At 46.4% G+C, this 25,343-nt stretch overlaps 1 protein-coding gene across 1 annotated transcript in view; it reads right to left on the minus strand.

The window, feature by feature from the left end:
• The window catches only part of LOC137439183 (uncharacterized), a 320,724-nt gene that overhangs the window by 88,522 nt on the left and 206,859 nt on the right, over nucleotides 1-25,343 (minus strand). Inside the window, exons 14-15 of the mRNA XM_078767715.1 lie at nucleotides 20,325-20,764; nucleotides 19,939-20,118 (exon numbers count right to left, since the gene is read on the minus strand). Coding sequence (XP_078623841.1) covers nucleotides 19,939-20,118; nucleotides 20,325-20,764 — 620 coding nt within the window. The remainder of the gene's footprint in view (nucleotides 1-19,938; nucleotides 20,119-20,324; nucleotides 20,765-25,343) is intronic.

Genomic DNA, 25,343 nt, shown 5'->3' on the forward strand with positions numbered 1-25,343 from the left:
ACACACACACACACACACACACACACACACAATACACACAATACATACAATACATACACACGCGCGCAGAGAGAGACACACCCATCCCCACCACCTGAGGATGAACCTGGGGTCGAATCCAAAAAGTGGTTACATATTTAATGCATCCCTTAATATTGATTACATACAAAGTTTCATTTAAAAAAATTTGTTTAAAGCGTGCACGTAATTGCATTTTTGGCGTTTGACCTTTAGGCCCGCCCATGAGGAGGGCCAAAATGATACTGCTCTCACACCTTCTTGCCACGTGGTGATCATAAGAACCAAGTTTGGTGAATTTCTGCACAACTGGCATAGATAGCGTTATGGACAGACAGCTGATTACAATATCGCTGTTTTTTTTTTCTTCCAAAAAGCATGGGGATAATAAAGCATTACTTAAAAGTATAACAAGGCTGATGGGAGTAGGGATGGCTATTTCTTCTCTTTTCAGTTGTGGCTGGTTATTTATACAGAAAATGACTAAAATTGTGAATTACTCTGTTGGCTAACCCCAGCTCTAACAGGGGAAATGGCCTTAAAATGCCTGTTGTTGTTGTGTTGGCAAATTACTCTGTTACATGGAAGCCACCTTGTGGAGACTCGTTGGAGTAAACATGGCACAAGAGTCCCACTGGAGGAAATTCCTATTGGAATGAGCTGATCAAGATAGACATGTAAACACTGAAACACAGGCTAGGCTGATGGGTTTGCGAAAGAGGAAGGTACAAATGTGTGGTTGCATCACAAGAAAATCTAACTTGATAAATATGAGCACCTTCAAAATGGCTGCTGTGGTAGATGCTTTTGATGTCGACCCTGACGCAGCGGGGCGGTGTCGTTTACACGTCTTGGAAATGAAAACTACAGACATCATTCACAAAGATCTGGCCAAACACAAAGATAGTGTGACCCGCCGCTAAAAGGAGTCTCCCCCATGAAGATGTCTTCCTTTAAGATGGAGCATGGAGAAACTTGTACTCCTACTCCTTGTATCGATTGGGATATTGCATCTCGAGATTCAATCATGGACAAAATGAGGGACCGTTTCAGGCAGCTATTGATATTGTTGCGGATCTCCAACGTCAGCTCTCCCCTTATCAAGGGGGGGTTAATCCCCTTGTCCTGTTATCTGGCCGACGCGAGTCCTGGAAGTTATAACGTCCTTCCTGGCGCGGCGTTAGGTAGGGTTTGTTAGGCCTCGGGATTCGCTACTACCTAATTACTAACGCCGACCGGAAACGAGGGAATAACTCCCGCTCGAATCACGGATATGGATGGAATATGCCGAGCGGATAGCAATCCGCGATCCGAGCTGTTAACAAATGACGAGACCCGATTGTAGCGGTTCAGAATCGTGCCACGCTTGCCCAATTGAGAAAAGACTGATGCGATCGGATAAGAGGAAACCTGGATAATAGGAAGAACAAAGCAATTTAATAACAAATGTACAAGAAGAAGAGGAAACGAAAGAAATTTACATGAAATAAAGAGGAAGGAGAAGTACACAGGGCAGTCTTAATTACAGGCTTAACTTATTCCCTGGACAAACGGGCCCGTCTCACACACAGTCACTCACACGGGGATTGCAGATGGTAGGTTGATGGTCACCAGCGCGTCCAGGCTCCAGTCCGGCTCCGGTCCAGACGATGGAAAACCCGGCAGGCAGCTCTTCGTATAGCGTAACGCAACACGAACGGACAATTATATCACGGTGGAAGGCTGGTATATTGCGTACGTACTTTGCGCACGACTCACGCCAAATGCCACCTCCCCAATGTCCTGTACGCAAGCGCCAATTGTGCAAGTCCTGTCCTCTCCGCACCGTCCTAAGGTCGACCTTCGCACCGTCCTCTCATCAGCGTGCTTCCTCGCAGTCCTTTGGTAATCAGCGCCAGCGAGTCAGTCCTTAATGAGCCAACCTTCCAACGAGAGACCTGTTGAACGAGCGCCACTGCATAAGTCCTTTTCAACGAGCGCTCTTCTCATCAGTCCTTGACAGTCCTGTAAAAGGGCTTTGTGCACTCGCTTTTATAATCCAGCCAGCGATCGCTCCGCGAGCCCAAAAGCCACGCCTATCAGGCGATGTCACTACAGCCCTGGTTGGCTGGTTATTGCTTACCGGCCCCGCCCTGACGGCTGGGTGACATGGTCACACCTTCTCCCTGGCGCTCCGCCCCCTTTTTTCGGGCTTCACCTCGTGGCTTATGGCGGCGTTTAGCGAACTCACGCTCAAGGGCAGCGAACGCTGCTAACAAAGGCGCGTAACAAATTGGGAAGGGCCATGGGGGCACAGACTGGAGTGCGCCTAATGGCATCGCTTGGAGGGAGGCTGCAAAATGAACGGATGGGGCCCTACTCTTATTTGATTGACACAACGCAATGCAACTATTGGAAAATGGCCTTATCTAACACATACTAATGAATAACTGATGTCCTATGGTGACCTATGGTGAAGAGAATGACAGAGATCTGTAATCTGGTGGTGAAAGAAGGCCACATTCCAGTGGATTGGGAACTGAGTACCCTCGTCCCTCCATACAAGGGGAAAGGTGACCCTCTGGAGTGTGGCTCGTACCGAGCGATAAAGTTATTGGAGTATGGAATGAAGGTATTGGAAAGGGTGTTGGAGAGGAGGATAACGAAGAAAGTGAAGATCGACGAAATGCAGTTTGGATTCATGCCAGCAAGAGGAACGACAGACGCGCTTTTCATTGTGAGGCAGTTGCAGGAGAAGTACATGGAGAAGAGGAAGAAGTTGTTTCTTGGGTTTGTTGATCTGGAGAAAGCATTTGATCGGGTTCCACGCAAAGTATTGACATGGGCATTGAGGAAGTTAGGAGTGGAGGAATGGTTGATCAGAGTCGTGATGGCAATGTACAAAAGAGCGCGCACAGCTGTAAGGTCGAAGAATGGGCACAGTGGTGAGTTTGAGGTGAAGGTGGGAGTGCATCAGGGGTCGGTACTAGGTCCACTACTATTTGTAGCTGTGATGGAGGTGCTGGCTCAGAACGTAAAGGAGGGTTTACCGTGGGAGTTGTTGTATGCAGCTGATCTGGTGTTGATTGCGGAAAGTATGGATGGACTAAAGGAAAAGATGAACACGTGGAAGGAATGTATGGAGACAAAAGGTCTGAAGGTGAATATCGGAAAGACGAAGGTGATGGCAAGTGGTAAAGCATGTGGTGAGGTGGAAAGAACTGGGAAGTGGCCGTGTGCTGTGTGTAGGAAGGGTGTCGGAGTGAACTCCATTCGGTGTACAATGTGCGCTGAGTGGGTTCATCAAAAATGTAGTGGTCTGAGAGGGTCATTAACCAGTGTGGCAGCTACATTCAAATGTAAGGTGTGCACAGAGGGAGCTGCAGATGGAGGAAATGTTGAGTTGGATCTTGGAGACGGCGTGAAGCTGGAAGGTGTGAAAACATTTTGCTACCTCGGAGACATGCTGAATGGAGAAGGTGGATCAGACTCGGCAACGGTTGCTCGAGTGAGATGTGCATAGAAGAAGTTTCGGGAATTGAGTGGCGTGCTGATGATGAGGGGAGTGTCGTTGAAGCTGAAGGGAAAGGTGTATGCTGCATGTGTGAGAAGTGTTATGATTTATGGGAGCGGGACATGGGTAATGAACGTAGAGCAGCAACGAAGGTTGGAAAGGGTGGAAATGCGAATGGTTCGACGGATGTGCGGAGTATCGTTGAGAGAGAGGAAGACAAATGATGAATTGCGAAAGATGATGGGAATAGAGCCTGTGATTGATGCTGTGAAGAGGAACAGGTTGAGATGGTTTGGTCATGTGTTGAGGAAGGATGAAAGTGACTGGTTGAGAAGAGTGATGGAAATGAATGTAGAAGGAAGTAGAAGACGGGGAAGACCGAGAAAGACTTGGCTAAAGATGGTGGAAGAAGAAATGCGGGCAAGGGGGTTAACAAGGAGAGATGCAGAAAATAGGGCAAAATGGAGAAGATTGTCATGGGGACCGCAAGGCTAACCCCCGCTCTAGCAGGGAAAATGGCCTTTAAAATGCATGTTGTTGTATGTTGTATGGTGACCTAAGTGTTGCTTGTGGCCCATCTATGGGGTGCTACCTTTAACCTTTAATGATGTGATATTTACAACAAGTGTGGGTTCTGAAAACCGCAACAATATATATATACTGAAATGCAAAAGAAACTTACCACCTTTGAAACCTTTAAATATCAACAATAACACTGTGTGTAGTAAATGTGTGAACTTATTTGTGGACAATAGTGTCCTCACTGTCAGACAAAACGGTCACGGATGGTCACTTGAACCTTCAATGGTCACTTCATAGCACAGCTGTTGAACAGCCATTTTGACTGTCAGTGATTAGCCAAGGGGTACGGGATGATTTTAATGAGCTGCACGTGATGTCTTGATATTGGCTTTAAAAAGGCCAGTGCAAAATGGGCATTTCAATCAACATGCCACGATTGTCAAGGGATCAACGGCAGCGTGCCCTGGGCATGCTGCAAGGTGGACTGAGCTACCGTGAGGTGGCACGTCGCCTTGGCTGTTCCCACCAGACGATATCGGCCCTGGTGGACAGAGACACCCTCCACAACTCTGCAGATGACAGACCTCGATCAGGGAGGCCAAGAGTCACCACTGCAGTGCAGGACAGGCAGATGGTCCGAAGTCACCTGCGGGATCGATTCCGTCCAGCATCCCGCACTGCGGCAGAAACTCCGGGGCGTGCAAACCCACGGATCTCCAATGATACTGCACGAAGACGACTGCATGACTATGGTCTGACTGCCAGAAGACCATACAGAGGCCCCGTGATGACGGCTGCCCATCGCCGCAACCGACAGAGATGGTGCCAGCAGCATCAGCGGTGGACCTTGGCGCAGTGGAACGAGGTCGCTTTCAGCGATGAGTCAAGGTTCTGTGTGGACAGTCATTATGGGCGTGAGCGTGTCTGGAGAAGAACTGGCGAGCGATATGCCGATTGTTGCGTGCGTCAAGCCAACAGGTGGGGTGGCCCAAGTCTGATCGTGTGGGCCGCCATATCAGGCCGGTACAGGACGCCACTGGTGGTTGTGGATGGGAATCTTAACGCCCAGTGGTATGTGGATAACATCCTGCGACCTCATCTGCTGCCATTCCTGCTAGACCACCCAGAACTGAGAACCTTTCAGCATGACAACGCTCGTCCCCATGCTGCTCGCTTTACCACTGCATTTCTCCAAGGCGAGAACATCAACACCATGCAGTGGCCTGCGCTCTCCCCTGACCTGAATCCCATAGAGCACCTGTGGGATGAGCTTGGGAGACGCGTATTTGGCAGGGCCAGGACATGGGCAGAGCTGCTTCAGACTGAGGACTGAGTGGGACAGAATCCAGCAGCAATCCATCCAAAGACTGGTAGGCAGTATACGCCGATGATGCACTGCCTGTATCCAAAACAATGGTGGCCACACACGCTATTGAAAGGGGACTGACATTGCACCCTGTGCTGTTCTGTACTGTGGAACAAACTGATGAGATGGTGTATCTCAGTCAAAAACTTGACATGTCATCAATAAAATGCCAATGTTTCAATTAGCAATTGTTGGTTTGTTTTATTTTGAACGAGTCATTCTCGTTCTGAGAACCGGAGTACCCGGAGTTTCTGCCGCAGTGCGGGATGCTGGACGGAATCGATCCCGCAGGTGACTTCGGACCATCTGCCTGTCCTGCCTTGCAGTGGTGACTCTTGGCCTCCCTGATCGAGGTCTGTCATCTGCAGAGTTGTGGAGGGTGTCTCTGTCCACCAGGTCCGATATCGTCTGGTGTGAACAGCCAAGGCGACGTGCCACCTCACGGTAGCTCAGTCCGCCTTGCAGCATGCCCAGGGCACGCTGCCGTTGATCCCTTGACAATCGTGGCATGTTGATTGAAATGCCCATTTTGCACTGGCCTTTTTAAAGCCAATATCAAGACATCACGTGCAGCTCATTAAAATCATCCCGTACCCCTTGGCTAATCACTGACAGTCAAAACGGCTGTTCAACAGCTGTGCTATGAAGTGACCATTGAAGGTTCAAGTGACCATCCGTGACCGTTTTGTCTGACAGTGAGGACACTATTGTCCACAAATAAGTTCCCATATTTACTACACGCAGTGTTATTGTTGATATTTAAAGGTTTCAAAGGTGGTAAGTTTATTTTGCGTTTCAGTATATAATATATATATATATATATATATATATATATATATATATATATATATATATATATATATATATATATATATATATATATATATATATATATATATATATAAAGCAGTAAAGTATGTTTGTTTGTTTGTTTGTCCTCTTATAACTCGAGAACTACTCATCGCAGAGCAAAACCAAAGGCATATTCGGAATCAGTACGTCTCAGAGCAACTACAGCACACCTTAAAATTTAAAAAAACTTCACGTTTTAAAATTATGACGTCATCAGCATATTTCGGAACGTTAATTTTTCAACTTCATATTCGGAATCAGTACGTCCCAGAGAAACTTCGTAACGTTAATTTTTCAACTTCATCCGATTGACATGGGACCAACGGCATGTGACAGAGAGTGAAACATACATGCTACATTTATTTGACGACAATGACTTCCGACTTCCGGGTTCGGAATGCGGGACCAATGCCATTTGACAGGGAATAAAAAATAAATGCGACATTCAATTGATGACAATGACTTCCGACTTGACTCCCCCCTCCCTCTACCTTCCCCCCTACCCCCTCCCCTTCTCCCCTCCCCCTTCCCCTCCCCTACCCCTTCCCCTTCCCCCCTCCCCCTCCCCCTCCCTTTTCCCCCTCCCCCTTCCCCTCCCCCTACCCCTTCCCCCTCCCCTCATCCTCCCCCTCCCCCTCCCCAAACCCCCTCCCCTCCCCCCTCCCCCTCCCAGGGTAACTATATATATAGTTGGGCTAAACAGCCCAACTATATATATATATATAGTTACGGATCCGTCCCCCGGATCCGTAACAATATATATAGTTACGGATCCGGGGGACGGCATTCCCGTTAGCAATGGGGGTTTAATCCCCTTGTCTTGTTAAGCTGGCCGTCCGACCGGTCCTGGGGGTATGACGTCACGCCCGGTCAGCGCTGAATAGGGTAGTAGGCCAATCCTTCCTATGACCTAAGTACCAGCGCCTTCCGGTACGCGAGGAAATACTCCCGCCCGAGCCGCAGCGTAATAGATGGATTGCGCCGAGCGAAACGAGCTGCGACATGAGCCGTTAACAAAAGACTAAACCCGATTATCAGCGGTTCGGCCGAAATCGCGCCACAGGTACTCAATCGGAAAATCACGAAAGCGATCGGACGAGAATGAAACCAAAAGTAAGGAGGAACAGGTATTTATTAACTACTATACAAACCAAAGGGGAAGAGAAGAAACGAACGTAATTTACAGAAGAAGAATAAGAAGACACAGCGCAAATCCTTAAACAGGCTTACTTATACCCAGGGACAAGACAAACAGAACAAACTCACGTACACTAATGGGGTTTTCAGGCAGGAATGGCGGGAAGGATGAGAAGGGCAGACCGTCCACAGGGCTGGTGGCAGGGAGGTTCGGGAATCGCGGCACGCCGTTGGTGGCCCACGTGAGCGTCCACGCTCCGATGCAGTGGCGAAAACCCGGTCGTCAGTGCTGGTTGGTAACACGTCTCTCTCCAGTGTTCCTTTCTCATGAACCTCCTCCTCGTCTCTTCTCATGCGTCTCTTGCACCTCCTCCCGCGTCTCTCTGGTGGGGGCCTCGCGCCAAGGGTTTTATAACCACGCCCGTGGAACTCTCTCAAACTCACCAGACGTTTCTTGCCACACCCTTGGAACCCTCTCGAACTTTCCAGATGTTTCTTGCCACACCCTATCAAGCCATGCCCACTGAGCCCTGGTTGGTTGTGAGGGCTCACCGGTCCGCCCCTTGATGGTGCGTTGGTGGGCCACGCCTCATTCCTGGCGCTCCTCCCTTCTTCTCCGATCCTGGCCTCGTGGGCAATGGAGTTTGGGGCGAAGAAAACAGCCCAACTGTTACTCCTGCCTTACCGCTACTGCACTTGAAGAGCGGGAGACGCCGAAAGGTTCCCGCCGAAAACAGCCCAACTGTTACTGGCACCTTGCAGAGAGGAGATGATTGGGGATAAATCGAAAGGGGAACTATCTTATTTGATTGATGCAGCGTAGAGTCAACTATTGGAAACGCAGCCTTACCTGGAACACAGAATAATGATATAACTATAGAGAGGTCCTAAAGTGTCCTACGTGTTGTACATGGACTAACTAAAGTGCATGACCGTTTGCGTTAGTTAGGGTGCACGTGCATATACAAATATAGAGATATACATACATAAACACACAAGCATATATTCATATCCCATTTATATTCATATAATATATTTATATATTTATATAAATGACATATAAAGGTAGAATGAATGAATGAATGAATGATGAATGAATGAATGAATGAATGAATGGGTTACGGTTAACAATTTGATTGGGTTGATGTTGGAACATGCTTTAGTCATCAAAATTTATGCCATGAGGGACTTTTGTCTGAAGTTTGTGTATCCAAAAGGACTCACGTTTCAGAATCGTGGTGTGTGATCGATTTGTGATTGATTCAATGGCAGAGATCTGAATGTCATTTATAGAGTGATCCGGTTGATTAAAGTGTATCGTGTAAGGTAGAGATTTGCCCTGACTGGTGTGGAAGTTATTGATTTCTGACCGGGTGTTATTAAATCGTGTGTAGAGTGTATTTTCAGTTTTTCCAACATATTGTTTGGTGCACTTTTGGCAAGTGATTAGGTATATGACCCATGTAGATTTGCAGTTCATATAGGAGGTGATGGGGAATTTTTGTCCAGTGCTAGAACTACAGAATTTGTTTCCTTCTAGTAAATGCTTGTGAATAATGCATTTGTTTGCTGTGCATTTATAGAAGCCAGGGATCCTAGTTTCTTTGTTGTGGGGCTGTGGGTGCTTTGCTTTTACCAAGAGGTCCCTGAGTGTCCGACCACGTCGAAATGATGTTAGTGGAGGTTGAGGAAATGTGGTGCCGAGTGTTTCTGATTGATGGAGGAGAGGAAGGGCCTTATTCAGAATACTTGGCAATTGGGATGAGGTAGCAGAGTAGGTGGTTACCAGTGGGACACGGTTAGTTGCAGGTTTGGGTTTGTAAGTCAGAAGGTCTGCTCTCGGTATGTGTTTTGCTCGGGTTATTGCTTCTTGCACAGAGTGAGGGTCATAGTTTCTTGCAATGAAGTGTGTTTCTAATTGGCAGAGAGAAGTTTCTTCTGCCATTTTTGTTGAGCAAATGCGTCTTACTCTGAGTGCTTGACTGTATGGTATGCTTGCAATTGTATGTTTAGGATGAGATCAAGAAGGGAGAAGGTAAGAGTGAGTGTCTGTTGGTTTGGTGTATAGTTCTGTTTCGAGTCTGTTATTTTGAAGCGTGAGTGATGTGTCTAGAAAGTGAACTTCGGACTGTGAGCTGTCGAATGTGAACTTGATGGTCGGATGAATTAAATTTAATTCATTTTGGAATTGGGTGAGACTACGGGGGGATTTTGACCAGATGAACTGGATGTCATCAATATAACGTACCCAGGATTTTTCCAAGATTCCGTGATGAGGTTGTGCATTGATCTTGGCCTCTATCATTCCCATGAAGATGTTAGCGTACGATGGTGCAACAGGGGTACCCATAGCGGTACCTTGAGTTTGAATGTAATGTCGTCCGTTGAATTGGAAATTATTCAGTTTGAGTGTCAGTTCTAATAGGCGCATAAGGTCTTGAGTAAGTGGCATTGGGACTTGTCGTGTATCGAGGGCTTTGCGGCATGCAGACAGGCCTTCTGAATGTGGAATATTAGTGTAGAGGGATGTAACATCTGCTGTGACTAAAATGGTTTGGGAGTTTAAAGGTGAGTATATTCTGTTCAATCCTTGGATGTGGGTCAGAAAACTGGTTGTGTCCTTGAGGTATGAGGAGAGCTTCAACACGAGAGGACGTAAATGACAGTCAACAAATTTTGATATGAGAACAGTTGGACATGTGCAGCCAGATACGATTGGTCTACCTGGATTGTTTACCTTGTGTATTTTGGGAAGAAAATAAAGGTTAGGGCAATGAGGATCTTTCGGAACCAAGCGAGATTTGATGGTTTTATCCACCCGAATAGAATCTACTACCTTTTTAACCTCTTCAAGATGTAAAAGGGTAGGGTCGGATGGGAGCTCTTTGTAAGTATCACTATGTAGTTGACGATTACCTTCTGCAACGTAATCGGTAGTCGACATAATGACAATGCCAGTACCTTTATCTGCTGGCTTTATGACTATCTTTTCATTGTTTTGGAGATTGTGAAGTGCTCGTCGCTCTGCCTTTGTAAGATTGTCCTTATGTCTGGAACAATTATATTTTTGTGCCACCTTTTCAATTTCATTGCTCACTTGTTCCATATAGACATGTAGATATGGATTGTCAACACGTGGTGTCCAGGTGCTTTTTGGTTTAGGTAAAGTGAGTTGTGGTGTATTAGTATCGGTGTATGTGATTGTATGCGTGGTTGTTGGTGTTGTTTGTTGTGGCGTTGATGGTGCTGGGTGTACTTTAGCAAAGTGTGCCTTTAATGTCATTCGCCTACAGAAATCTTTTAAATCTTCTTTCAATTGTAATTGGTCTATTTGTGGAGCGATTGGGCAAAATTTTAAACCCTTAGAGAGCAGGTTTATTTCCGCCTCACTGAGGGAATGATTGGAAAGATTGATGATCCCGAGTTTAGGTAGATCTACAAGTTTGGTTGCAGTAGAAGTTCTATTGTTGTTGGTTTGACTATTTTCAACCTCAGCTGTGTTCATTTCCATGGAGGAACGGTTCTGCATGTAATGATGTCTGCGGTTTGTGTATTGTTTTTTACGATAATGTCGATTTTTGTGTTTATGCTTAAGTTGGTCAGAAGTGGTTTGAGAAGTGGTTGGAAGTGGTTGGAGTGGTTGGGGTGGTTGAAGATGGAGTGGTTGAATTGGTGGAGAAGTGGTTGGAAGTGGTTGTAGTGGTTGGTCAGAAGTGGTTGGAGAAAAGTGGTTGGGAGTGGTGGTTGGAGTTGACATTTTGTATATACAGTATATATATACAAATATATTTTGTATATGTATATGTATATATATATATTTGTATATATATATATATTTGTATATATATATATATATATATATATATATATATATATATATATATATATATATATATATATATATATATATATATATATGTATATATATATATAGTACACGGTGTATATATATATATACAGTATATATACGGTATATATATATACGGTATATATATACGGTATATATATATATATATATATATATATATATATATATATATATATATTGTTGCGGATATGAGGACTGTATATTTTTTTGATTGTGTGAATTATTATTATTGTTTATTCTGCGCCTCCTGCCTCCGGAGCTGTGTAAAGGTCAAAGGGCATCCCATAATTAGTCCATAAAGCATCCACACCACAGCCAATCATAGAATACCCCTGTTCAATAGTTATATCTTATTATGTGTTTTTAGGGTAAGGCTGTGTCTCCCATTAATTGAAATACTCCATTGCACCAGTGAAAGAGATAGATTCCCTTCATTCCCACTCCCAACACTTCCATTCCCCCCTTTTCGTCAATTGCAATTCGCATTGCCAACTGCATGTTGGGCGGTTTTCCCTTCATCCGCCATTGACCACGAGGCAGGGTTGGGGAAGAAAGGCGTGTCTCCACCTCGTCATAGAGGGGAGGAGTGAGCCAGCCCCGAACAACCAATCGAGCACGAGGGGTTTGGTTTGAGAGGGCGGAGGAAGAGCGATCGGGGAGGTTCGCAAAGGTGCAAGGGTGGGGCTATATATAACCCATGAGAGACGCCCCCACTAGAGATGAGCTTTTACAGAGGAGAGACGAGTACAGGGAAAGGAGCTGGGTCGTCAGAGCAAGAGCGCGTGGAGAGGTCCATGACAAGAGCTGAGTTGGTCGTCAGGGGTGGTCAGTGTTTGCGTTGAGTCGTTGCGTTGGAGAAAGAGTGGTTGGACAAACCAAAGAGAGAGGAGAGAACCCGTCACGCGAGAGAACCTGTCACGCCAGGCCCCCCACCAGCAGCGTTGGCTTGGCTCCACCAAGCAGCTCCGACCCGCTACCCCGCGCACACGACAGGATCGGTGGCATCGGCGGCCGTCGAGGTCCAGCCCGATGTCCCGTGCGGGATCAAACTCCAGCCAGCTCCGGGCCTTCCTCCAGCCACCCACCTCCTGTCATTCCTGCCTGCAATTTCCATCCATTTGCGTACGTGAGTTTGTTTTGTTCGTGCTGTCCTGGGTAGTAACAATAAGTCTGTATAAGCTAAAGATTGCACTGTGTCACCTGCGTCTCATGTCCCTGTAAATAAACGTGACTGCTTGCTTCCTACTTATATGTGTAAATAATAAATCCAATTACTCTTCTGTCCGTCTTCTCGTCTTATTCCTTTTCCTCTTTGCATTCGGTCGTTTTAGAGTTTTCCAGATTGGGCAGCTGCGGTGCGATACGGCCAAAGTTTGGGGTGAATCGGGTGAGTTGGGGAAGAATCGGGGGAACTGTTAGGTCGCGGTAATACACCACCGCTCGGTCAATATAACATCTTGTCCGCGACCCGCAACAATTGGTGTCGAGGAGTGGGATACGAGGCCCGAAGCGCGCTTAACGCGCTTAACGCGCTCAAAATTACGAGCTGCTGAAAAATTGTGTTTTAAAGAAATAAAACCCGAATTTTGAAATCGCGCCATGGCTGGTCAAGGCGATCGGATGCCGGTGGGTGAGCTAGAGATAGACGGGGTGGAATCGACCTAGGACCTCGGGGAAATGTATGTGGAGGAAGGAGAGGAGGAGAACATTGGCGATGTGGTTGAGGGGGTATCAGACGCACAAAATGGCGTCCTCGCGCACGTGGTTGTAGCAGCACCAAATTTTGCCGCGCCCGTGACCGTAGCAGCACCAAGTTGCGCTGCGCACGTGGTCGCGGCAGCCGAGCCAGAAATGCCAGAGTACATGCGAGTCTTTATGATTCAAATGATGGCAAAAATGGATGCCCAAAATGATAAGTCCACCCGAGAGCGAAGAGAAATGGGAGAGCGATTAGAGGGCCAAATGGGGGTAATGAGGGACGAAGCGAGGGGTACCGGTGAGAAGTTCGACAATAATTTTGAGGGGTTAGACAACGGGATAAAAGAGGTGAAAAATGGGTTAATGGGGTTAGAAAATAGGATGGAAGACAAATTGCGGGAAATAGGGGAACAATCTGCCAGGGAAATCAAACGAATGGGGAACCAGATAGAGGAGGTGCAAATCGGGTTAGAAAGTAAACTGGATGCTCAGAGGGATGAATTGGGACAGATGAGGGTGGCATCTACAAAAGAGATGGAGGAGATGAAAGAGGGGATACGACGAGGTGTAAGTGAGGAGGTTTCGGGGCTACGCGAGGAGGTAAAGCGAGGTGAGAAGCGTATGGAGAAAGAGGTGAGAAATGGGGCGGCAAAGTTACAAGGGGGAATAGAAGATCTGACGGAGGAGGTGGAACAGCTGACAGAGGGACAGACGGAGTTAGTGGAGCAGGTTCAAAGGAACACTGCAGTACTCGGAGGGTTAAAAGCGACACAAAAAGAAATTAAAAATGACTTGATAGCGACACAGAGGCAATGTCAGATGGTACGTGAGGGACTGACAATGAGGTTGGATGAGGTGACAGAAGTAATGGAGACAAAGGACCGGCAGGTGAGGATGCACATAGAGACGGTCACGGTAGCCTTAGAGGACGAACTTAAGGAGACGCACCGGGAAATAAAAGAGGTGAAGCAAAAATTAGAGGAAGTGGAAGAAGAGGTGAGTGAAATTAAGAAGGGACGGACAGAAACTAAGAGGGAGATAAAGGAGGAAGTAATGGAATATGTGCAAGGTCAGTGCTCAACTCATGATGTGCTGCTCACTAACCAAATAAAGAGTTTGCAGGTGGCAAAAGAGGGGCAGAGACGAGGTGCCAAGGTGAGTGGCGAAATATTCGGCAATGTATATGATGTGAGGAAAGCTTCAGTCGGCTTGGGGGTTGCTATGGATCCGGGTGTTCGTGAGAGGCCGTTGGTGAAGTGTGTGACAGGTCAGGTGTGCGAAAAACGAGGTGTGCGAGAATGTCCGACCATGGGGTGTGTGAGGAAAAAGTGCACGCCAAGGAGTGAGTGTGCTGTCGAGAGTGAGTCAGTCGTAGCGCGTGTGCGAGGGAGCACATGGAAGCGCGGTGTGGCGAGTGTTACGGAGGAAGTAACGAAAGAGTGTGCGCAAGAGGATGCGCGAGAAAGGTGTGTAACGGACAGGTGCATGGGGAAAGAGTGCGCTGTTAAAAGTAAGGAAGAGTGTACACCTGTGGTGAGTGTTACAGAGGGTGTAACGGGAGAGTGTGCGCGAGAAAGGTGTGTAACGGACGGGTGCATGAGGAAAGAGTGCGCTGTCGAGAGTAAGGGTGAGTGCGTTGTCAAGAGTGGAGGTGAGAGTAGTGAGAGTGACACGGAGCGTGAGTTGGTTGTGACAGGTGAGCGAGGATGTACACCTGGAATGGAAGGAAGCACACCTGGAATGGTAGAGCGTGTGTGGGAATGCACACTTGAGTTGGTCGTGAGGCACGTGGTTGGGTGTGCGAGTGAAAGCACACCTGTGATTGTCACAGAGGAGGTGACCGAGGAAGGGGCGCGAAGAGGTGTGTTGGTGAGGTGTGCGAAGAACGAATGTGTGCCAAAGTGTTCGGTGGTCAGGTGTGTGACCAAGTCTGTGAGCGGAATGAGTGTACCGAGGTGTGTAAGGGAAGGTACGAGGAGCATGGGAACAGCTGGAGGTACGAGCAAGAAAGGGGTAGCGTATGCGTGTAAGCATGCAGGTGAGGCATCGACGGTAACCGGGTTAGCGGTTAGAGCGACTTATAGCCGAATCGGGCCCTCGGTGCGTGCCGGGCTTCGCGTGCCGCGAGAACCAGCGGGGATCCGAGCCACGGCGGGTTCGAAAGGACCGCCGTACGCGATCCACGCTGGGCCTCGCTTGGAACGGCCGCGTCCGTGCTCCACTAGGCGGAGCGGGCAGCCCGATAGGAAGGGTCGTCATGACGACCACTTTTTATTGAGACGTTCCGGCAGGTCGAGATCGGGCAATTGGATGGCTCCGCGCCGAGGTGGTGCGTGGGATCTCGGCCCGGGTAAGCCCCCGTCCCTGCCCCGAATGCGGGACGTATCCAGCCGCTGGCACAAAACAACCCGCATTCATTGCTCGGCTGTACGAAGCCGAGCTTTAGAAGGGAATTGGCGCACCGAGAGGATCTAATAAGTAGACGGGTGATGAGGATAGTGTTTTGGCCCCGAAATTAGAAAAAAAGCAAAATTTGATGATGGTACGGTGATTAGCAGTAAATGACAAATTTTTGATTTGTTGGATTTGGACGAGCGAAATTGATAGTAGGACCTCCCCGATGTGGTGGGATGGCAAATCCACCATCCCTCACAGCGGGGGGCAAAGGAGCACTCGATTATGGGGTTGATGGCAGTGAAAACTAGCCCGGGTGGGTTAGGATATTGTGTGTAGGGATCTAGCGAAGATGACATTAGGTGACGTTAAGGTTAGTTAGTGACAAGGATACCTGTAGTGGGGACGCAGGTAGATTAGCATGGATGATAATGACGTGGGAGCGCAATAGTTTAAAGGGGCGACTGGGAAGCGCAAGTTTCAGAGGGGAGTAGTTAGATGAGATGATGCCGTGTGTTTGAGGATTGAACAGGTGTGATTGCACAGGTGTGCAACTGAACAGGTGGATGGAGCAGTGTATGAGTGAGTGATGGTGATGTGTATTGTGATGACCAAATGGTCCAGGAAGAAAGGAGGGTGCAGGTGGCACCAGGTGTGAGGGCACAGGTGTGCAACAACAGGTATGGAGAATGGTAGTGTGGAATAAATGGAGTATTGGAATGGATGGTCGTGGAGTGAGTATGGTGGAAAACTGTGGAGTGGAGTGGATGGTGAGAAGGTGTGAATGGGGGAAGAGTGGACCCCATCACGGATACCCGGGGCGGGTAGTGTAAGTGTTAGGTAGAGGGTATAGGTAAATTGTGGTTGGATATTGGCATCTGTGGTGCGAGTGGAAGAATGATGTTTGGATGGGTGCATTAGTGTTGTGGAAATGGCTGGGCGTGTAGCCTGTTAGTGTGTGTAGTTGGTTGGGCACTCCACCACTGTGATGATGTCGGCCAGGTGAGGCCGCAGGTGGGCTCTGGGAGCCGGTAGTTGTTGTGGATGGGGCCCGAGGATCCGGAGGACGGACCCGGGTAGCCCAGTGCCAGAGGGCACCAAGGGGTGACAGAACCAGGAGGGGTCTTCCCCAGTTAGTTAGGTTAGGGTGAGGCGCTAGGTAAGCTCGGGTGGCAACTACAGTGGTGGAGGTGTGCAGGTGGGTAGACCTGCTGGGAGAGCTACACGTCACAGCCCAGAAATTGTGCAAGGGCACCGGGAGATGAATCGGGGGAGTGAGACCCCAAATTGAGAAGCACCACAGTTTGGTCAATGGGAATTGGTTTTTAGAACCCATAGTGTAAGTTGGCCAATGGATTGGCGGGGAAAGACCCCGGGTAGTGTAAAGTGTGTTAATGTCATTTCGAAAGTAGTTAGGATGAAGTCTCCTCGCACCATCTGCATCCACTCACCTGAGGTGACAGGTACTCCACACCATGCCATGTTTAATTATTTTTGATGCAAATGTTTTGGATTGTGAGACGCATCATGACGTGGGTGTGACATTGTGCTTGATGTTCCATCTCTTCCTCCTTATGAGGATTGATGATGAATTGGGTGATGGCAAATTTTGGTTAGAGGGATTGTGGTGACGAATTTGGTATAGAGGAAATATGGGGAGACGTGACAGTAGCGACGGATTGGTAATGTGTAGATTTTGTACATATGGGGTAAGGGAAAGGGTAGTGTAGGTGACAGGGGGGTGACGTACGGTAGGGACGAGCTTTCTCACTTCGCCCTCCGTACGCATTTCTCCTTGCATTGCCTTGTTTGATGTGTACCCTTGTGACCTTACCCCTCGCTCATTTCTCTTGGCCCCCTTTTGTCTCCCACATGACCTGTGCGCTATGGGGCGCCGAGGGGAGCGTGCGTGAGTCGGCCATTGTGCGCCCGGAACTCTCAGAACCAGCTGTCTGCATCGATGCACCACATTATGGACCACATGTCTGTGGCCGAGCACCACTTATGGACCCCATGGGTTGGGGCATGGCCCCTCTGCTGGAACCGGCCATGAGGGCCCGAAATCTTGCTGGTGGACCTTGGCTACAGGGCACCGATGCCCCACAGGTGAACCACACGTAGTCGGCCCTGTGGGCCATAAATAAAATAAATAAAATGGACACGTTGGGCACACCTTATTGCAAATAGGTCGCCAGTAATAAAATGAGAGAGAATGACAACAACTGGAAGAACAAATAATAATAACCAGCAGAGGGAGCCGAAGAGCAAGAGATCACCTGCAGGGTTAGGGGTTGTTGGTTTTATTTTCTTGAACAATGGTGACTGCACCGATTGGTGCTTGGGGGTGTATTGGTGCGTTTTTGGGTGCTTTCATGGTGCATCGATGCAGAGCAGACTGTCTCCCCCCCAGAAAGAACAATCACAGGTCCTGGGTTAGTCTTGTAAATAATGCTCCCCACCGTAAATGTATAGTTTGAGAACAATTCCGTAATTCGGTTAACTGTGGGCGTAAGTCTGTTAGGCAGGGTGCAATGGAGCAGCGGGACACATTTATTTATGTTTTAAAACTGTCGCACTCAGGGTCAGGTTAAAAGTAGAGGGAACTACACCTACGTGTCACACTAAATAAAAGTTGTAGGCCCGGATCGTGCCTAAGAGGAGGAGGGTGCAGTGTTGCGGATATGAGGACTGTATATTTTTTTGATTGTGTGAATTATTATTATTGTTTATTCTGCGCCTCCTGCCTCTGGAGCTGTGTCAAGGTCAAAGGGCATCCCATAATTAGTCCATAAAGCATCCACACCACAGCCAATCATAGAATACCCCTGTTCAATAGTTATATCTTATTATGTGTTTTTAGGGTAAGGCTGTGTCTCCCATTAATTGAAATACTCCATTGCACCAGTGAAAGAGATAGATTCCCTTCATTCCCACTCCCAACACTTCCATTCCCCCCTTTTCGTCAATTGCAATTCGCATTGCCAACTGCATGTTGGGCGGTTTTCCCTTCATCCGCCATTGACCACGAGGCAGGGTTGGGGAAGAAAGGCGTGTCTCCACCTCGTCATAGAGGGGAGGAGTGAGCCAGCCCCGAACAACCAACCGAGCACGAGGGGTTTGGTTTGAGAGGGCGGAGGAAGAGCGATCAGGGAGGTTCGCAAAGGTTCAAGGGTGGGGCTATATATAACCCATGAGAGACGCCCCCACTAGAGATGAGCTTTTACAGAGGAGAGACGAGTACAGGGAAAGGAGCTGGGTCATCAGAGCAAGAGCGCGTGGAGAGGTCCATGACAAGAGCTGAGTTGGTCGTCAGGGGTGGTCAGTGTTTGCGTTGAGTCGTTGCGTTGGAGAAAGAGTGGTTGGACAAACCAAAGAGAGAGGAGAGAACCCGTCACGCGAGAGAACCCGTCACGCCAGGCCCCCCACCAGCAGCGTTGGCTTGGCTCCACCAAGCAGCTCCGACCCGCTACCCCGCGCACACGACAGGATCGGTGGCATCGGCGGCCGTCGAGGTCCAGCCCGACGTCCCGTGCGGGATCAAACTCCAGCCAACTCCGGGCCTTCCTCCAGCCACCCACCTCCTGTCATTCCTGCCTGCAATTTCCATCCATTTGCGTACGTGAGTTTGTTTTGTTCGTGCTGTCCTGGGTAGTAACAATAAGTCTGTATAAGCTAAAGATTGCACTGTGTCACCTGCGTCTCATGTCCCTGTAAATAAACGTGACTGCTTGCTTCCTACTTATATGTGTAAATAATAAATCCAATTACTCTTCTGTCCGTCTTCTCGTCTTATTCCTTTTCCTCTTTGCATTCGGTCGTTTTAGAGTTTTCCAGATTGGGCAGCTGCGGTGCGATACGGCCAAAGTTTGGGGTGAATCGGGTGAGTTGGGGAAGAATCGGGGGAACTGTTAGGTCGCGGTAATACACCACCGCTCGGTCAATATAACATCTTGTCCGCGACCCGTAACAATATATATATATATATATATTTTTTTTTTTCAGTTCCCTTGTTATTGAAGATGTTATCGATGGAAGAGCGTGTGTTGCTGGTTGAACATGTCTTACGTGAAGGAGGGAAATATACACAGTGGAGGCGCAAAGATTATTTTCAGAGCACTCTCCATTAAATAAATTACCTTCTACGACACAGTGACTTCACAGACACCCTGCATAATGACTCAATAGAAATGAGTTTTCTGCTGGAACAAAAATGAATCCAAAGCTAACGATTGGTTTGGATGGAGGTTGGCAGGGCATCACCACAAACATTTTAAAAAATTCACAGAAATATATTGATTTGATCATTTGCGACAACTAAAAAGAACCTGGTATCCATGGTGACTGAAGCCGTTTGGCGATGCCTTCAGGGCCTCCTCTGCAGATTAACGATGCAATGTGGTCAACTTTTCGACAAGCAACATGGAGGTTAGACACTCCATTATGAGCACACATTAAAATCTTTTAAGGTGTATTAATGTAAACGGTGTGCGTGCATAATTATAATCGCTGTACATTTGCTCAACTTTCATGTTTATTGTAAAAAAAACAGTTTGAGGTGTTGGGGAAGTGGCCAGTGTAGAAAGTACTTACAGTCAGGTCGTATTCTTCAGGGTATGTCTGGAACGGTAGTGGAGGAGTTGCAGAGTGTGGGAAAGGTGGAGGAGAGACGGAGGAGGCACCAAGGGGTTGTCCACGAAGCTGGGCTACCAACTCATTCCGCCGGCGGTGAAGTTCCTCAAGGGAAGGCTGAACTGGGGGAGAATATGGGTCCTGTTGGTCAAGAAGGAAGACCAAGTATGGGAAAGGATGGGATCAGATTGAGCAGGGATGAGAAACAGATGTGGTTATTTCTTCTTGATTCCATTCAAAACAAATCCAATGCGTTTCTCGATTTTATTCGACCTCTTCCGGCTTCAGCACACAAAGCCGTGTCATCCATCATCACAGAAAGCACAATCTTCCGACCTCCAACTCACCCTCAGGAGAGCGACCCCGCGCGGTTCCACAAGATGTTGCGGGGCTTGCGTCGCCGAAGGTGGCGGTGGATGTGGTGGGGCTTGGCCGTAGCAAGGCCCGTCGTGCGGCAGAAATCTCTCGCGCGACGCAAAGACGCTCTCGTGGGTCCGAACGAGACCTTCTCTCCCATATGGCGACGGTTGTACACCCCTCCAGTTCCGTCCACCATCAAACAAAGGGTGATGAGGAGTTCCCGGGTGTCGAGTAAACGCGCTCGGCACCGAATGGACGTATTGATGCACTTGCGGTGGATGAGGAGCGGGAGGGTAGGGCCCATATGGATCCGTGAGGTAGGATGGGGGTAAGCCTGGAGCGTGGTCGTGTGCAACCTCGTGCCTGGGTATATAGCGAGGAGTGTAGGGTGAGACTGGAACACCGGGATGAGGTTGGCAGTAAGGGACTGTTGGTCACAAACAACGTGAAAAGGTGAAAATTTATAGAAAGCTTTCATTGCTTTCCCCAGAAAAGCTCAAAGGATGAGCAACCATTCATTACTTCAACCAAAAATGTTTCATTAAAAAACACACTTTTTCAATGCATATGCTCAAACATATCCAAGGCCTGCCTACACCCATTGAACTTTCAAATTATTAACCATTTTATGTGATTTACTTCATAAAAAACTGCAAAACTGAAGCAACAAGGAGCTGATACTCTCGATCCCACACCTTTTGGGTGGTATGAGGAATAAATCTGTGTAATATGAAGGATAAATCTCGAACGGAACTCTCTGTCGCTCCATTCTTCATCCCTCAGATCGGCAGTCTGCAGCCTCCTCACTCTCTGCAGACCTGGACAAAATCACAGACTGGGCAAACAAGTGGAACATGTCTTTCAATCCTGACAAATCTCACACTCTTACGATGTCTCTCCGAAAAGACCGACTGAACAACCCTCCCATCCACTTTCTGAATAATCCTCTCCAAGAAGTTCTGTCACTCAAGATTTTGGGTCTCACTATCTGCCATGATCTTTCCTGGGAAAACCACATTTCAAATCTGGCCTCAAAGCCAGTCGCCGACTGGGCATCCTCCGTCGTGCGAAGTCCTTCCTTGGCACACCTGAGCTCCTCACCACATACAAGGCTTTCATCCGCAGCTCAATGGAATACTGCTCTCCCCTCTGGGCTGGTGCTCCTGCCTCACACCTAGCTCGTCTTCACGCTGTTGAAACCAAAGCGTTCAGAATCATTGGAATCTCCCGCGATGAAGCTAACTCTAAGGGCCTCTCACTCACTCACCGCAGGCAGGTTGGTGGTCTTTCCGTCTTCTACCGACTCCTCTCTGGCCTTGCCCCCCCCCCCCAGCTCTCTCTGTGCGCTGTCCCGCAAATATTCCTACAGGTCGCACAAGACCTGCCAGCAACCCTCTTTTTTTTTTTTTTTTTTTTTTTTGTATACTGAATCAAGGCTCTTGAAAGAGCTAACATTTACTTCACAAACAAATCAACCAGACAAACAAAATATATAAAAAGAGGGAGCGGAAAACAAGATGGGGAGAGAAGGGGAAGCACATAAACACAACATTTGAGAGCAGGGAGATGTGTGGAAGGGAGAGGGCTTGGGGGGAGGAGGCGTGGGAAGTGGGGGGGGGGGGGGGGGAGGGAGAAGTAAAAAACACAAGGACACCAAAGACTTCCAGGACAGAAGTTGGTGAAATTAGCGGGGTAGAAAAGATCAAGGTTTTGGATGGGGGAAGATAAGAGATGGTGGTGAACAGCTGTTTTAAAGACCTGGAGGGTGGAGTGGGATTGAAGAGAGTGAGGGAGTTTGTTCCAGAGGTGGGAGAAAAGAGGAATGAAGGAGTGAAGGTGAGCAGAGAGTCTTGATTTTGGCAGTTTGACCATAACAGGGTTGCAGGCAGATCTTGTGCGACCTGTAGGAATATTTGCGGGACAGAGCCCAGAGAGAGCTGGGGGGGGGGCAAGGCCAGAGAGGAGTCGGTAGAAGACGGAAAGACCACCAACCTGCCTGCGGTGAGTGAGTGAGAGGCCCTTGGAGTTAGCTTCATCATGGGAGATTCCAATGATTCTGAATGCTTTGGTTTCAACAGCGTGAAGACGAGCTAGGTGTGAGGCAGGAGCACCAGACCAGAGGGGAGAGCAGTTTTCCATTGAGCTGCGGATGAAAGCCTTGTATGTGGTGAGGAGCTCAGGTGTGCCAAGGAAGGACTTCGCACGACGGAGGATGCCCAGTCGGCGACTGGCTTTGGAGGCCAGATTTGAAATGTGGTTTTCCCAGGAAAGATCATGGCAGATAGTGAGACCCAAAAGCTTGAGTGACAGAACTTCTTGGAGAGGATTATTCAGAAAGTGGATGGGAGGGTTGTCCAGTCGGTCTTTTCGGAGAGACATCGTAAGAGTGTGAGATTTGTCAGGATTGAAAGACATGTTCCACTTGTTTGCCCAGTCTGTGATTTTGTCCAGGTCTGCAGAGAGTGAGGAGGCTGCAGACTCCCGATCTGAGGGATGAAGAATGGAGCGACAGAGAGTAGAGTCATCAGCAAAGAGATACAGAGGACTTTCAAGAGAGTCAGAGAGATCATTGATGAAGACCAGAAAAAGCACAGGGCCCAGAAAAAAAATATATATTTGAAATCAATGGCTCAGGCTTGTTTTGCTGAAATCGTGAACTTGTCTTGTTAATTTGCTAATTAAATAATCACACTCATTCATTGATATTTGAAATCAATGGCTCAGGCTTGTTTTGCTGAAATCGTGAACTTGTCTTGTTAATTTGCTAATTAAATAATCACACTCATTCATTGATATTTGAAATCAATGGCTCAGGCTTATTTTGCTGAAATCGTGAACTTGTCTTGTTAATTTGCTAATTAAATAATCACACTCATTCATTGATATTTGAAATCAATGGCTCAGGCTTGTTTTGCTGAAATCATGAACTTGTCTTGTTAATTTGCTAATTAAATAATCACACTCATTCATTTATATTTGAAATCAATGGCTCAAGCTTGTTTTGCTGAAATCGTGAACTTGTCTTGTTAATTTGATAATTAAATAATCACACTCATTCATTTATATTTGAAATCAATGGCTCAAGCCTGTTTTGCTGAAATTGTGAACTTGTCTTGTTAATTTGCTCATTAAATAATCACACTCATTCTTTCATATTTGAAATCAATGGCTCAGGCTTATTTTGCTGAAATTGTGAACCTGCCTTTTTAATTTAACAATTAAATAATAACACTCATTCATTGATATTTGAAATTAATGGCTCAGGCTTATTTTGCTGAAAACGTGAACTTGTCTTGTTAATTTGCTAATTAAATAATCGCACTCATTCATTGATATTTGAAATCAATGGCTCAGGTTTGTTTTGCTGAAATCGTGAACTTGTCTTGTTAATTTGCTAATTAAATAATCACACTCATTCATTGATATTTGAAATCAATGGCTCAGGTTTGTTTTTGCTGAAATTGTGAACTTGTCTTATTAATTTGCAAATTAAATAATCACACTCATTCATTGATATTTGAAATCAATGGCTCAGGCTTATTTTGCTGAAAACGTGAACTTGTCTTGTTAATTTGCTAATTAAATAATCACACTCATTCATTGATATTTGAAATCAATGGCTCAGGCTTGTTTTGCTGAAATCATGAACTTGTCTTGTTAATTTGCTAATTAAATAATCACACTCATTCATTTATATTTGAAATCAATGGCTCAAGCCTGTTTTGCTGAAATCGTGAACTTGTCTTGTTAATTTGCTAATTAAATAATCACACTCATTCATTGATATTTGAAATCAATGGCTCAGGTTTGTTTTTGCTGAAATTGTGAACTTGTCTTATTAATTTGCAAATTAAATAATCACACTCATTCATTGATATTTGAAATCAATGGCTCAGGCTTATTTTGCTGAAAACGTGAACTTGTCTTGTTAATTTGCTAATTAAATAATCACACTCATTCATTGATATTTGAAATCAATGGCTCAGGCTTGTTTTGCTGAAATCATGAACTTGTCTTGTTAATTTGCTAATTAAATAATCACACTCATTCATTTATATTTGAAATCAATGGCTCAAGCCTGTTTTGCTGAAATCATGAATTTGTCTTGTTAATTTGCTAATTAAATAATCACACTCATTCATTGATATTTGAAATCAATGGCTCAGGCTTGTTTTGCTGAAATCGTGAACTTGTCTTGTTAATTTGCTCATTAAATAATCACACTCATTCTTTCATATTTGAAATCAATGGCTCAGGCTTATTTTGCTGAAATCGTGAACTTGTCTTGTTAATTTGCTAATTAAATAATCACACTCATTCATTGATATTTGAAATCAATGGCTCAAGCCTGTTTTGCTGAAGTCATCAACTTGTCTTGTTAATTTGCTAATTAAATAATCACACTCATTCATTGATATTTGAAATCAATGGCTCAAGCCTGTTTTGCTGAAGTCATCAACTTGTCTTGTTAATTTGCTCATTAAATAATCACACTCATTCATTTATATTTGAAATCAATGGCTCAGGCTTGTTTTGCTGAAATCGTGAACTTGTCTTGTTAATTTGCTAATTAAATAATCACACTCATTCATTGATATTTGAAATCAATGGCTCAACCCTGTTTTGCTGAAGTCATCAACTTGTCTTGTTAATTTGCTAATTAAATAATCACACTCATTCATTTATATTTGAAATCAATGGCTCAGGCTTGTTTTGCTGAAATCGTGAACTTGTCTTGTTAATTTGATAATTAAATAATCACACTCATTCTTTCATATTTGAAATCAATGGCTCAGGCTTATTTTGCTGAAATTGTGAACCTGCCTTTTTAATTTAACAATTAAATAATAACACTCATTCATTGATATTTGAAATCAATGGCTCAGGCTTGTTTTGCTGAAATCGTGAACTTGTCTTGTGTATTTGCTAATTAAATAATCACACTCATTCATTGATATTTGAAATCAATGGCTCAGGCTTGTTTTGCTGAAATCGAGAACTTGTCT

The sequence above is a fragment of the Myxine glutinosa genome, chromosome 13 (assembly GCF_964187855.1).
Source record: "Myxine glutinosa chromosome 13, kmMyxGlut1.1, whole genome shotgun sequence".
NCBI classification, from domain to species: Eukaryota; Metazoa; Chordata; class Myxini; order Myxiniformes; family Myxinidae; genus Myxine; species Myxine glutinosa.